We start from the raw sequence: 14,022 nt of genomic DNA on the forward strand, positions 1-14,022 counted from the left end.
CACATTGAATCATTGTTAAAAACAATTCAATGTCAATGTCCATGGTATCCAGAGCAAGGATCACTACGTCAGTCAGATTGGATAAAGATAGGGAGAAAATTACATGAAGAACCAAGAGCACCTATTCACCATCTCTTATTATGGCAAAAGTGTGCTGAGGCCATTAGTCATTTAGGGATAAAAGAGACATCGCTGTTTGCCAATTCTGACCAGAAAACTCCTCTTTATCCCCAACTTTCTTTACCTACACCTGAAAAGGATATTGAGAAATTTGTAAATGCTCCTCCATATAGCCCTCCAGTCCAACAAGAACAGGTTACTGGGAAGGTTAAAGCAGCCATAGCTCAGGCTGCAGCCTCAGGATTATTATCTATGGAAGAAATGGGAGACTGGGAGGGTACAATTTCAGCTTTTCCCGTTACATATCAGCCAGATCCTAATAATGCTAATAATCGCATAGCAACTTGGACAGCTCTTCCGTTTTCTGTTATTAGAGAAATAAATAAGGCAGTAAGAGAATATGGGATTACGGCTAATTATGTACAAGGGATGTTGGAAGGAGTAGCTACTGGATATAACATGATCCCTCAAGATTGGAAGGATCTCTTTAGGATGATTTTGACTCCTTCGCAATATGTAGTTTGGGACCAAGAATTTAGACATGCTGCTATAGCAGCTGGGGATGCTAATATCATTCCCGAGCAAATTTATGGGTCAGGTAATTTTGCTACCATAGCACAACAAGGGGTATTGCCTGAAGCCGCATTTCATCGAACTGCTGAGTGTATACAGAAAGCATTTAAAAAGGTGCCTGCTGGGAAAGAACCCTTACGTTCTTTTACGAATGTACGGCAGCAAGCAACAGAGCCCTATTTTCAGTTTGTTGACCGTTTGAAAGAGGCTCTGACACGGCAGGTTGATAACCCTCAGGCACAAGGGGAATTATTGTTAAAATTAGCTTACGAGAATTCTAACACAGACTGTAAAAAGATTTTGAAAAACATTATTCATAGACCGCAATATGAATTGGGAGACATGATTCAAGCTTGTGCAGAGGTAGGTACACATGTTCATGCCATGACATTGTTAGCTGGGGCATTAAGACAGGGTAACAAACCTACAGGCAATTGTTTTAATTGTCAAAAGCCTGGTCATTTCAGAAGGGAATGTCGGGCTCCTGGCGGAGGAGCATTTAAAGGTGGGGGCACTGTTACAAACCGGCCAAAGAAAATCTGTCCGAAATGTAAAAAGGGTTATCATTGGGCTAATCAGTGTCGTTCAGCTCCCACTACCAATACCAATGTGTCTTCCCGTCCTATTGAGGGAAACTGAACTTGGGGCAGGCTTCCAGCCCCGAATCTCAAGGAAGTGTACCCACCCCTGCTACTCAAGGAAGCGCTGGAATTGATTTAATACATGCAGAGTCAAAAGATGTTCCTTTGCCTGGAGCAGTTCTTTTAATGCCTACCACACTCACTGGCCCTTTACCAGAAGGCACCGTAGGCCTTGTACTACCGCGATCCTCTGCTTCCAAGAATAATATAATGGTGGTACCTGGTGTTATTGATTCTGATTATCAGGGAATTATTTATATTCAGTATTGGAGTCACCTTCCCCTTCAGTTGAAGAAGGGAGATTCTTTTGCGCAACTATTGTTATTGCCATATCGTCTTTTCACATCGAACACTTCCTCCCAAAAACGTACTGGTGGATTCGGATCTACAAGGACGAAATCGCCGAGTGTGAGTATTTCAGGTAATCCTTTCCATCCACAGGTAGCTGCAGTACTGGCAGAAGTGACCAGGGAGAAACCGGTTCGTAAGTATTGTTTAAACAATGTTATTTTTGAAGGTATTATAGATTCTGGGGCAGATGTCACAGTAATTGCTGAACATAACTGGCCATCCTCTTGGCCAGTAGAAGTGGCCCCTTCTGTGTGGGGAGTGGGCGGAGCTCAGGATTCAAAACGGAGTAAGGATTGGATACAAGTTGTTGCTCTTGATGGTGATCGTATAGCCCACATTCGCCCTTGTATTTTGGACATTTCAGTAAATCTGTGGGGAAGGGATTTACTGGAGCAATTCCAGACCACCATTGTTATTAATGATTAGCCAACAAAAGGCAGCTCTTCCTTTACAATGGAAGACAGACATACCCATTTGGGTAGAACAATGGCCCTTACCCAAAGAAAAATTAGAAGCTCTGCACCAACTGGTAAAGGAGCAACTGGAAGCTGATCATATAGCAGAAAGTAATAGCCCTTATAACACCCCAGTGTTTGTGATTAAAAAGAAATCTGGAAAGTGGAGGCTCTTACATGATTTACGAGAAATAAATAAATTAATTGTGCCCATGGGTCCGCTACAATGTGGGACGCCCAATCCAAATTTAATTCCATATGACTATTCCTTAGCTATTATAGACCTGAAAGATTGCTTTTTCACAATACCGTTACAAGCGCAAGACGCACCGAAATTTGCGTTTACTGTTCCCGTATATAATAACTCTGGCCCTGCGCAACGATATCAATGGAAAGTGCTACCTCAGGGCATGTTAAATAGTCCAACCCTATGTCAACAGTTTGTAGACATGGCCCTGCGACCCTTTCGGGCTCAATACCCTACATTATTGGTCTACCATTATATGGATGACATCTTGGTGGCTGGGAGAACCCTCCCATCTATGTGGCAACAACACCTTACTGATCATTTGTCACAGTCAGGGTTGCAGATTGCCCCTGAAAAGGTACAACTCAAAGAACCATTTCTGTATTTAGGACATAAATTAATGCAATCCTACTCCACTCCTGTATTGCCCTGTCTTACTTTGTCAATGAAGCCAACTTATGTAGAACTACAACAATTCTTGGGTTCTATTAATTGGATTCGACCATATTGTAAACTTACCACTCAAGACATGGGGCCTTTATTTGAATGTTTAAAACAAGGACGTCAACCTGCAGATATTATTACTTTAACGAAACAGGCAAGGCAATCCCTAGAATTAGTTTCTACAACGTTAAAAGCTATTTGGGTGGATCGACAAATATTGAATAAACCACTGATTTTATTTGTTTTATTTGATGGAAGCCAACTTTTTGCTGCACTCACTCAGGAGTCAGGCTCCAATGCTACACATATAATAGAGTGGCTTTACTTAGCCCATACACCAAAGTCATCTATCACAACTTTGCCAATGCAAGCAGCAGAAATAATCCAAAAAGCACGATTACGATCAAGGCAATTATTAGGTATCGATCCGGTTGAAATTTCGTTGCCTCTTAAACTTTACACATGGGAAAATGCTGTTGCGCTTTCTGATGACCTTCAATGGGCTTTAGTCTCTTATTTGGGCACAATTTCATGTCGTTCCTCATCAGATCCACGGCTTCAAATTACACAAAAAATTCCTATCCAGTTTCAATCTGTAATCAGTTTACAACCCTTACCTGCGGTCACGGTCTATACTGATGGCAGTCCAACTAGAGGGGTTGTTGCATGGCACGAGCAGGGGGTTTGGAAGACAATTTTCACCTTACCCCAAACTTCCGCTCAGAGATCTGAGTTGGCCGCTGTTAGTATGGCGCTGTTGACTTTTGCAGATCAGGAGGTTAACATTATTACCGATAGTCTTTATGTTAAGAATGTTGTACTTGCATTACCCGGTAGTTATGTCTCTCCCATGCTGGACACTAATCTACTTGCTCTTATGCTTACACTTCAAAAACTCATACATACTCGGTCTTGTCGATTTGCTATATTTCATATTCGCAGTCATCAACCTTTCCCAGGATTGTTAACAGAAGGTAATCAATATGCTGATCAGGCTCTTCGTGCCCTCCTTTGCACACCCATAGAAAGTCATGCCCTTCATCATCAAAATGCTAAAGCACTCCAGAAGCAATTCCATCTTACTGCCCAGGAAGCCTCTGCCATTATTCAACAATGTCCCCAATGCACACAGTTAACTCTATCCCCAGAACCAGGAGTGAACCCACGAGGTCTCATAGTTAACCAGTTGTGGCAAATGGATGTTACACATTTTCCTACTTTCTCCCCATGGAAGTATTTGCATGTTACAGTAGATACATATTCCGGATACATATGGGTAACTCCTCAGAAAGGGGAAAAAACTAAGAATGTTATTAATCATGTCATTCGTTCTATTGCCATCATGGGCCAACCTCAGACGATAAAAACTGATAATGGTCCTGCATATGTTTCACAGCAATTTGCACAGTTTTGCACTAAGTGGTCCATTACACATTTGTTTGGTATTCCTTATAATTCTACAGGTACAAAAACAAAAAGGAGGAGTACCACTGGGATTGGCCACCAAAGAGGAGTGGCTGGCACAAGTGTTGTTTACCATTAATCATTTAAATTTGTCTCAATCTCCCAATACTCATTTTTCCTTTTCTACTCGAGCGCAGCGGCATTTTCAGCAGTCGGAGTCTCTACCTGCCCCGCGGGTGCAGTTTCGGCAACTACCAAATCCAGAGTGGAAAGGCCCAGTTCCGCTTATAACGTGGGGTCGAGGTTACGCGGCTGTGTCTACGCCTGACGGTCCTGTGTGGGTACCTGCTAGGTGTATCCGGCCCTGGAAAGACGATGTCCTGGCACGATAATCTTAAGAATCCCATCCCTAATTTTTCTCTGCAACTTCAGGATACTGGGATGTCTTCCAGGAAGCGTGGTCGGAATGTTCCGCAACCTCCCGTGACTTGGGGCCAAATAAAGAACTTAGCAACACAAGCAGAAAAAGCAATGGAACAAGCCGGGGTGGACAAGACAACTGAGAATACCATTCTTGCTTTAATTGCGTCTTTAAATACAAATTCTATTTTTGTACTTTGCATTTGTTGGATTTTAGGAAGCGCCGGGGCTGACAGGTTGGGGCAGGAGTTGGGGATGCGGTTTCAACACAATATCTGGGTTCAGTTAGCAAGAATGACAAATGTGAGTGACTTTTGCATGACTGAACATGTACAGGAAATGGGTATGTTGGGAACATGTTTAATACCCGTATGCAAAGCACCTGGGGATATTGGGAACATTACAGGACTTGGGCGGTTCATGAATACTTCAGAGATTAAATATCATACTGTTTCGAATTGGGGAACTCCAACCTTCCAGCTGCCTGTTAATGCTTTTCAATTATTTACATCACATGTTGCAAATTCCATTAATAATACGTGTGCTCGGATGGTTAATTGTAGTCGACATAAGGTGCAGAAGGGATGTCTAAAGGTTGGGAGACCCACATGGAATTGTACACAGCACATTAACATATCCAGTATGTACGGACACATTCCTTTACCAGGTGGATGGTTTTGGACATGTGGAGAAACCACTTTTAATTATGTTCCCGCTAATATTTCTGATACCATCTGTTGCCTGAGTCGACTGGTTCCCATTTTCCTTCATAAAAGGGAGTTGCTAGCCCAACGTAGGAAAAGAGAAGCTGTTGCCATGCCGGCTGATTGTAATGACAAGGTGGAATTGCTTAATAAAGCAGAAAGTGTATCACTAGCCATCTCCCTTGTTGGACTTCCTGCATTGGCAGTAAGTAACAGCAATCAATTACATAAATTAGCCTGTAATTATGTTAAGATGATAAATGCCACCTCTCGAGCCATTGCTTTGTTAAATGAAGAGCAGGGTATATTAAGACAAGCTATCTTGGATAATCGTGCAGCTATAGATTACCTGCTATTACAACATCAGTTGGGGTGCGAAACTATAAAGAATATGTGCTGTTTTAATTTAACTGACAACAGTTTTGAAATCAGAACACAGGTAAAAAACTTGAAGGATCTAGCTAATAACATTTTGCAGGACGCCCCTACAACTTGGTGGCAGTGGCTTTGGAGTTGGCTGCCCACTGGATGGCTAAGTCAGATTCTTAGATATGCTATTCTTTTACTCATTTTAAGTATAGGCTTATGCTGTTTTTTACAATACCTTTTCCAGACGTGTACACCTGTTGCTCCGCGACCATTACGTAGTAATTACTTTTTGCTAAAAAATAAAAAAGGGGGAGATGTGGGGTGGACTGAATGAACAGCATACGTTGGCAAACCACGCTGCTGTTCTCAGTACACTATCTCTCAAGACATTGCGATCTGACCAGTGGAAAAACAGGATGTGGTTAACTTTATGGCTGTAAACGATACTGACATCTGTAGTGGTTAAATAACTGCCTGCATATTGCCACGTAGATAATGCTGTTGTACTATGTATGTACGTGATGTTATACAATAGTTAAAGGTCATAGGCTGTTTATGGAGAGAAAATAATCCACGCCTCCAAGCGGAGGTAAAATAAAAGCGGAGACGAGAATTACGAGGGGGGCTCCGAAATTGAACTCTGGTCTCACCGTGTCTCACTGTGTCGTGATATCTACACTCAAGTTTTTGTTTTTTCAGCTTAGGTTCATGCACCTGTTGTTCCTTTTCTGATACAAGATGCTTCAAATTTTTCTTTTGCTTTTCCACCCTCATGTTTGCAGTTTTTCTCTTATTTGCCATTCTAGCATAAACAATTGAAATATGTATTTTTTGTTAAAGATGCCGTGTCATTTAAACATACCTCGCGGTCAGACCCGCCTTCTCCGCCGCAGCGCTCGCTGCCGGCGCTCCTCCCCGCGCGCATTTCAACCCAGCCTCTCTCTTGGCACATAGCTTTCCCCCAATAATCCTGGGAACTCTAGTTTACCCTCAGAGCTATAATTCTCAGCACCCTTAACAAACTACAATTCCCAGGATTCTCGGGGAAGGAACTAGTAACTGGATCCTAGGTTTGTTTCTTTTGAAAGAAACAGAAGTAGCCTCCCCACCAGCCTCTTCAGTCAAAGAAAAGGATCCCTATGGGCAGCTGGCTTTGGCCTTTGCTTTGGGGTCTCTGGGTGTTTGCCACATCCCTACAACCCCCAGGCTCTTCCTGCTAATTAACATGGGTTCCAGAGGCCTTCCTTCCCCCACCCCCATCCCGTCTTTGTTTCCTTTCCTCTCATTAATTCCCTGTTGCTGCTCATTAGGATCAGCCTGCAGAGTATGCTTGGATGCAGCTCCTCTGGTGGCCCCTGGGCTAAGAAGCCAAAGTCTCCGGTGACTGGTCAAACAGTCCTCTTTCCCCCTCCACCACCCCTCAAGCAGAGCAGCAGACCAGAGGGGAGGAAGAGAATAGCAATCATCTTTAACCAAGGTGGAGTTGAAGATCAGAGAATCGATCCTGTGACAATCCCCTAGAAAATATTCTGCTCAGTTGTTGTGTGGAGGAAAGGGGGGGCCAAGTGTAATTTGCTGCACAAACATTGTCGGCTGTTTTTTTTTTTTCTTTTTAAGAATTGCATTGATCCCAGTGCATAAAGCGCCCATAAATCCATCTAATATCCTGGCTTGATTGATTATTGCCCTTTGAAAGGACTCTGTCCAGGACTGCAAATTTTAAAATGATACTGGTAAATTACACATACCATTGCAAAAGTGGGAGGAACAGCATGCAAACGGGCAGGAAGCACAAATGCATCCACAGTCATCAAGGTGCCCAGACCCAGATAAATTGACATACATGCAAGAACAACACACCCAGAAATCACTGTACAAAAGGCAATACAACTGAAGCCCAACAAACTCTCATGCCCAAAGTATAGTATGCAGAAGGAAAAACAAACAGGGTGGGATTCAATGCTAGTCCTGCTCAGAGAGACCCACTGAAGTTAACAGACATGGCTAATTTACGTTCATTACTTTCAGTGGGTCTGCTCTGAATAGGACAGTTGACTACAACCCAAGGGAGATGATAGGTACACATATAGGCAGGGGTGTAGGCATCCAGGGTCTCAGGGGGTCTTAGACTCTACTTTTTTGGGAGCAGCATCCCTATGTCTCCAGCATCCTATGCGCCAATCAGCATGAAAGGGGAGTGTGTTAGTCATTGAGAAGAGTCTTCTAACATGCTTCCTTGTCCTTTCCTGCTGATTGGAGCCAATCACAGTGAAAAGAGGTGAGTGAGCCAATGCGAAGACTCCTTAGTAGCTAAAACTCTACCCCTTCATGCTTATTAGCTCCTATTCTATTGTTGTGGGAGAAGGCATTAACAAGAATCTCATTCTCAACCCAGCAACAAGGCAAAAAAATATGGGAGGGGGCGTGGCTGTGACTATCATGAAGGGATCATACACTTCTGAATTTGCCACTACAATACTGTATATAGGCAAAAAGCAAGTGAGGGAAATGCAAAATGGCAAGACTTACAGATATGCATATATACAGAGCAGGTGTCATACAGGTTAATTTATCCACATATTCCATACAGAAAGCTGTTATACAGACATTTATTTATTTATTAAATTTCTATACCGCCCCATAGCCGAAGCTCTCTGGGCGGTGCACAACAGTCAAACATCAAATACAATAGGCTACATATAAACAATGTAAAACTTTCTTTAAACTTACATTAAACTTTAAAATTATCAAAATCAAGACAATTATCAACACATACTAAATGTTAAAATGTTAAATGTTAAAATGTTAAAATGCCTGGGAGAAGAGGAAAGTTTTAACCTGGCGCCGAAAAGATAGCAATGTTGGCGCCAGGCGTACCTCATCAGGGAGATTGTTCTATAGTTCAGGGGCCACCACTGAGAAGGCCCTTTTTCTTGTTGCCACCCTCCGAGCTTCCCTATAGGTAGGTACCCGGAGGAGGGTCCTCGATGTAGAGCATAGGGTACGGGTAGGTTCATATCGGAGGAGGCGTTCCACCAGGTATTGTGGACCCACGCCGTGTAAGGCTTTATAGGTTAAAACCAGCACTTTGAAGCTGGCCCGGAAACATATAGGCAGCCAGTGCAGGCGGGCCAGAATCGACATGAAGGGCATGCATATGCCAGGCAGCAAAGATGCAAGAAAAAGTAGGAAAAGTAATGCATACTTGTAGAGGAAAAGGTAATTTGCAGGAAGACTCAAGTGCATATGCACAAAAATGAATATTATGTACTAAAGGTAACATATAGCTTGATGCACAATCAAGCATACATAAATTAACACGTGCTCACACACGCACACAAAACACAAAACACATGGACTAAGAGGCACAATTCATACACACCCATGGACTGGGTACATTCAAAGGTTCAGGCTGAAAAAGAGTTGCACAGCTGTTTGTACACAGGCAGAAATGACATGTGTATGTATAAAGCCCCTATAAAGCACATATACAAGTTAAGGAATAAGTGTGAGATGCCGCTTCATCACTCATTTCAATAAACATGCAAAGCGATGGGATATGTGGCGAACAGAGAGGAAAATATCCCTTTCCCCACCCCCCAAACCAGCCTGAATGACACAAATAGTTTCGAGGGGAAGGTTGGTGAGGCAGAACACAGTCTTGTATTTTTATTTTTGTTTTTAATTGCCCAGAAAATGCAGATTTTAATGCCTTCTGAAGGAAATTCAGGCTCCTGCACAAGAAAATTGCCCTCCTCCAAGAGAAAAATTAAATTTTGCATAAAGGAGCATTATGCAGTAAAGATTCTAAAACAATAAGTAAAGATTGTGAAAGAGTAGCTCATAAATCAGACAGCCCTGCTCTTCAGTTGAGAAGAAAATGGGAGAGTAAGTGACAGCTGCTGGGGGCAGAGACGTGTGGCTACTGAGATGTATTGGACTCTCTGGGTTGTTGCCTTCTGGGCAAAACTGCAACAAAGGAGATTTCTAAGATGACTTAGAAGTCACACGCATACAGAGGAAGAAATTAGTGTTTTAAAAGTTGTGCAGACCGAGAGATTTGTGGACATTAAATGACCCCAATATACACAGATGCAATGCATGTGTAAAAACTAAAACATAAAGACCCAGGAATACGGGAAGCTGCCTTATACCGAGTCAGATTATTGGTCTATCTAGGTCAGTATCATCCACATTGACTGTCAGTGCCTCTCCAGAGTTTTAGACAGGAAGTCTCTCCCAAGCCTATCTGGAGAAACGGGGGATTGAACCTGAGACTTTCTGCATGCAAAACATGTGCTCTGCCACTCAACCACAGCCCTTCCCCTAAAATAATGCCAACAGAAAGGCAAAACACATATATATGACCACAGGGAGTAGCAAACATAACCTAGGCACAGATCCAAACATTAATATCCTTACTGCACACAAAAATATGGATTTGCATACACACACACACACACATTATGCTCACACATAAAAGTTAGTGAACACCACATCAGCACTGATAAACTTGCACAGATCCTGGCTTACAGGCAAGCATCTAGTTGTCTTGGCACTGAAACATTTGAAATATGTTTTGTGCAATGGTAACATCAACACTCCCCAAACTGACACGCACAAACAGAAGACAATGCAGGGAAACCCACCAACAGTGACACAGGCTCAGTATACACAGTATGCACAGGGCACCGCTTGGGGAATCAGATGTGCCTCTGAGGTCCTCTAGCCATACGGGGTCCTATTGGCAATACACACACACACACCCTACCAAACAACCAGTAAATGAGAAGTTTTCCCACACCACAGGTCTTCCGCCCCTCTTGAGGAGCAGCATTCTCCGTAAGAGTGTCATTCCTGTAGGAGGCTCCTGTGTAGCAGACACACAAAGACACAGAGATCTTTGCATCTGAATGGAACAGCTGCTAATGTTGCTTTCCAATTTCCACAGGCACTTCAGCCCAATATCGTCTCTTTAACCAAACCAAGTTACTTCCAGATCCAGTTTAAGCAAAAGGCAAGGGCTTTCTGGGTTTAAAAAAAAAACTTGGAAAGAATATTGCAGGATTGAGAGCAAAGTGATTCATATTCTGGAAAAGCATGCTCCAAAATTTCCATTTGAAACACATACTAGTAACGCTTCAGCCTATAGTAAATGACAAAGTCAGAGTAGAATAGAACAGAACAGAATAGAACCTTCAAAACCCATCAACCCATCCATCCTTAGAGGAGTGTTTGGTGTAGGCATTTATAGAAATGGGCACCACATTATTTTGCACATTCAGATTTAAATTGTTGTAAGACATCAAGGTGAAGGGTGGGTATGCAAAATTATGCATTCATACAGAATGATGTATTTATTAGTGCATTCAGATTATATGCAAATATAGTCGTTTTAAACAGACATAAATAATGCCAATCACATACACCTGCATGTTGATAATGACCCATGAACACACAGTTACAGCATGTAAAAAAGCCTATACTTCTCTATTCCGTTGGTGAATTGTTACCTGCATACATTCCTTAAGAAATAATCATATTGGAATGTCTGGAAATGCAAATGTAGATAGACAGACAAATGGACAAGATAATGTGCATGCAATCTTAACACCTACAAAGAGAGAAAGTGATGCATGATATACCTATAACACAACATAATCACAGAGTTGCTCATTATAGCTTCATGGAAAAAGGTGAAATGAATTTGGCCCATCTCGCAGTATATGTCCTTAATAAATCATTCCCCTGCTGTGGGAGCCTGATCCAAAATCTCTTACAGTCAATGGGGTAATCCAGGTGTATGTTTGTGTATATTTGTACGTGTGCACTTATACTGTAGTTACATCCTTCTCTCTCATTTAAATTTGTGTAATCACATACAAAACCCCAACATTTTTGCATATCTATACAACACACAGTCACAATCCACATGCTTTAAACATGCATACATCTCTCGACTGACATATATATGCAACTACATCACTGTACGTTTACACACATACATAACAAATACCATATTCTTTCTTTTATATGTTACCTTAAATTGCTCACATATTTGTTCCATATACATTTAATGTATAGTATACTACATTACACATTCATGTACAAGCAACTTCACACAGAGAGAGAGATATGCACACTTGCTCTCCCTTATGCACATTTCTTATGTGGTTTCACCCCTTTCATTGATATACACTATAAGTTCCATATATGTTTCTTCCCCGCCCCCTATCCTCCTCTCTGTATAGTCTTAGAAAGCTGAATCATTAGAGCATACAGCACCTCTCTCTGTACTCTGTGTGTGTGTGTGTGTGTTGGGTGTTTGGGGAGAGGGGGGGAATAATTGATTAATTAATGAATGTGATGGCTTGCAGCCCCTCTAGGAGATTCCTGCTGGATCTGTCAGCTGTTAATCAATCTCCGCTGAGAGAGGCAAAGGAGGCACAAAGGTAAAGCACTTAATTGCGTAGGGGAAATGATACAACCCCAGCATATAAAACACATCCTTAAACATGACTCTAGATGCCAGCGGGGCTGGGGGATGCAGACAGAGTGAGCACAGTCCAGGAGATGGAATGGGTGTGAGAGAAGGAGTGGGGGCACAGAATACAATATCTGTCATTCCACGGCGATGCAAGTGCCCCAAAGAAGGCAAATGACAGTGTCTGCACCTCTCTGAGAGTTCTTTTGCTCCTTACAGAGATGTGACAGTGATGTTTGTCCACATGGGTCCCTACCAGCGGCAGCACCTGAGGATGGAGGCCGCCAGCCCCCCACGTTCCTGATAATCTGTCCCTGGCTCATGCAAATGCAAGCAGAAGCCCAGGCTGCTATGTATGGGCTGAGACACTTCCAGGCTCCAGGCAGATCTCTCGCAGAGTGGCTGAGCCTCGCCTCCTCCTGTATGAAGCACCAGAGGTCGCTCTGGTTGGCTTAAAGCTACTTTTTGCATCTTGGGCAGCTCAGTCTGATCTTCTCTTCTGGAGTTTGTGGGAAAGGCTTTGCATGTGGTCGGGAGGGGTGGTGGATGAACTGGTTGTGGAGAAATCTCTCTCTCTCCCCCCCCTTTGGTTTTCTGTTGATGGCTATAGGATCTGGCACCAGGAGCATCCAGCTGCTACGCGGTCACCAGCTGAGTTCTCAAGGGGAGAAGAGAAAGGAAGGCAAAGATATATACATACATATGCATGCACGCACACATACACACACGCACGTTTCCCCCTAGCCATCTCCACCCTTCACGCATCTCCTGCTGCTGCTGCTGCTGCTGCTGCTGCTGCTTTTCCCAGTGAAGTGTGAGCAAGCCAAAGTATCTACTGTAAAAGGAAGCAAGTATCTTGTGGAGGAAAGCCAAGAGGAAACAGCAGAGCTGAGCAACGTGGGAGAGAGTTTGCCTTCCAAGTCAACAAGTGCTTCCTTTGAAAAGACAGGGCGTCGCAGTGGAGCATCATCACTCAAAGGTCACTAAAGTTGGGACCTTCGTTCAGGTGGTTGTTGACTCAAGAGAAACTTCCACCATTACCTCCAAAAGCGAAGACGATTTCTTAACCCTGGCCGCCTCCAGGCTCAGCCGCAAAAAAAGGGTCATCGGGGCCGCCATCGGGGTGGCCATGGTGTTGGTTCTCCTGGTGGCCATCCCATTGCTGGTGCACAGCTCCAAAACCACTTCCCACTATGAGATGTTGGGTAGCTGCCGCATGGTCTGTGATCCCTACACACCCCAAACCCATGGGGCAGCTTCAGCAGAAGCAAGCCAGGAGTTGGCCATCATCTCACCACCTCCTTATGTCTCTGGAGGGAAAGGAGACCCAGGGAGGAAGGGCAAGTCTGGAATCCGTGGGCCACCAGGCCCTCCAGGGCCACCTGGACCCAGAGGTCCAGCTGGAGAACCAGGGAGGCCAGGCCCTCCAGGCCCACCTGGTCCAGGACCTGGGGGTTACATCCCATCCTTCTACAGCCCTAAGATTGCCTTTTATGCAGGACTGCGGAAACCACACGAAGGGTATGAGATCCTGCGCTTTGATGATGTGGTGACCAATGTGGGGAACTACTATGAACCATCAAGTGGCAAGTTCACCTGCCCTCTACCTGGCATCTATTTCTTCACCTACCATGTGCTTATGCGTGGTGGCGATGGCACCAGCATGTGGGCAGACCTGATGAAGAATGGGCAGGTAAGGTGATGCTCCAACCCTATAAACCTTTCTCTTCCTGGGTCACCCTCTCTTTCTCTCCCTCTTTTGCAAACACATCCAAGTCCCCTCCACCACCCTCCGTAAGCCATGCCCTCT

General features: G+C 43.7%; 1 protein-coding gene across 1 annotated transcript in view; it reads left to right on the top strand.

Moving 5' to 3' along the window:
- The first annotated feature begins 13,341 nt into the window (after positions 1-13,341).
- The window catches only part of C1QL4 (complement C1q like 4), a 32,850-nt gene continuing 32,169 nt past the window's right edge, over positions 13,342-14,022 (top strand). The window contains exon 1 of the mRNA XM_061621769.1: positions 13,342-13,905. Within this exon, the coding sequence (XP_061477753.1) occupies positions 13,342-13,905 (564 nt within the window). The remainder of the gene's footprint in view (positions 13,906-14,022) is intronic.

Source organism: Rhineura floridana, chromosome 3, assembly GCF_030035675.1.
Source record: "Rhineura floridana isolate rRhiFlo1 chromosome 3, rRhiFlo1.hap2, whole genome shotgun sequence".
Taxonomy (NCBI): domain Eukaryota; kingdom Metazoa; phylum Chordata; class Lepidosauria; order Squamata; family Rhineuridae; genus Rhineura; species Rhineura floridana.